Source organism: Otolemur garnettii, unplaced genomic scaffold (assembly GCF_000181295.1).
Source record: "Otolemur garnettii isolate 467f Iridium unplaced genomic scaffold, OtoGar3 scaffold00128, whole genome shotgun sequence".
Lineage (NCBI taxonomy): Eukaryota > Metazoa > Chordata > Mammalia > Primates > Galagidae > Otolemur > Otolemur garnettii.
The window spans coordinates 2,499,704-2,500,719 of NW_003852523.1; the positions used below are offsets into that span (position 1 = coordinate 2,499,704).

The 1,016-nt window shown below is 59.0% G+C and overlaps 1 protein-coding gene across 1 annotated transcript in view; it reads left to right on the forward strand.

Moving 5' to 3' along the window:
• The window catches only part of LOC100965552 (integrin beta-2-like), an 18,259-nt gene that overhangs the window by 2,022 nt on the left and 15,221 nt on the right, over positions 1-1,016 (forward strand). The window contains 1 exon segment of the mRNA XM_023518108.1: positions 626-868. Within this exon segment, the coding sequence (XP_023373876.1) occupies positions 626-868 (243 nt within the window).

Consider the following 1,016-nt stretch of genomic DNA (forward strand, 5'->3'; position numbering starts at 1 on the left):
GGGGCCAGGCATGGGGGACTCCTGACACAGGGCTGTAATAGGGCACAGGCCCAGTGGGACCAGCTCCCTGAGACCTACAGACATTGTCCAGCCCTCTGTCCCCTCCCCCCCTTCTTTTTTTTTGTTTTTTGGGATGCTTAAAAGACAAAAGTCTTAAAGTGCTAATTATTAAGCATTAAAGAACACACAAGCACACGGGCCACACGGTGACAACAGCCTTAGGGGACAATGCAGTGAATTCCGGGGGGAGGGCCGGAGTCTTGGCACCTCACAGGCAGGAGCCAGGACAAAGCACTGGTCTGGGTACACCCATGCCAGGCACCCACCCACAGCCTCTCAGCCCACCTGGTGCTCCCAGGACGGCACTCTTCCACCTGCTCCACATGCCGGAGGCACATGTGCCTGCTCAAACACAGGAATGCACGTTCACACCCCTGCACACATGCAAACGCATACTGTGTTCACGTGTCTGTGTGCAAGCACACCCATAGTCATGCCCCGTGTGTGAGAACAGGTGTGTGCAAACACACTAACACGCTCATGGTTCCACCCTGGTGTCGTCAAGAGAGCCTCCCTGTCCAGGGACCAGCCTGCCACCCCCCAGCCCTACCTATGTGCCCCACAGGCTTTGGGTCCATGGTAAACAAGACCTTCAGGCACGTGCTGAAGCTGACTGACAACGCCAGCCAGTTCCAGACCGAGGTCGGGAAGCAGCTCATCTCTGGAAACCTGGACGCCCCTGAGGGTGGGCTGGACGCCATGATGCAGGTCGCGGCCTGCCCGGTAAGGCTGCTGCCCCTTCATGGGTCTGCAGTTTCCCCGACGTGGGTGCTTCCATCAAGTGCTGCAGGGCCACCCACACTAGCCAGTGGGTCATCTTAGGAACAGGCACCCAGGTCCCTCGCCACACCTGTGGCATTGCCAACCTGGACCTGGGGAGAGCAGCCCCAGGTGCCTCCCAGGTGGGAAAGCTGGACAGCAAGGGAGGAGGATGGCAACAGGGCCCAGAACATCAC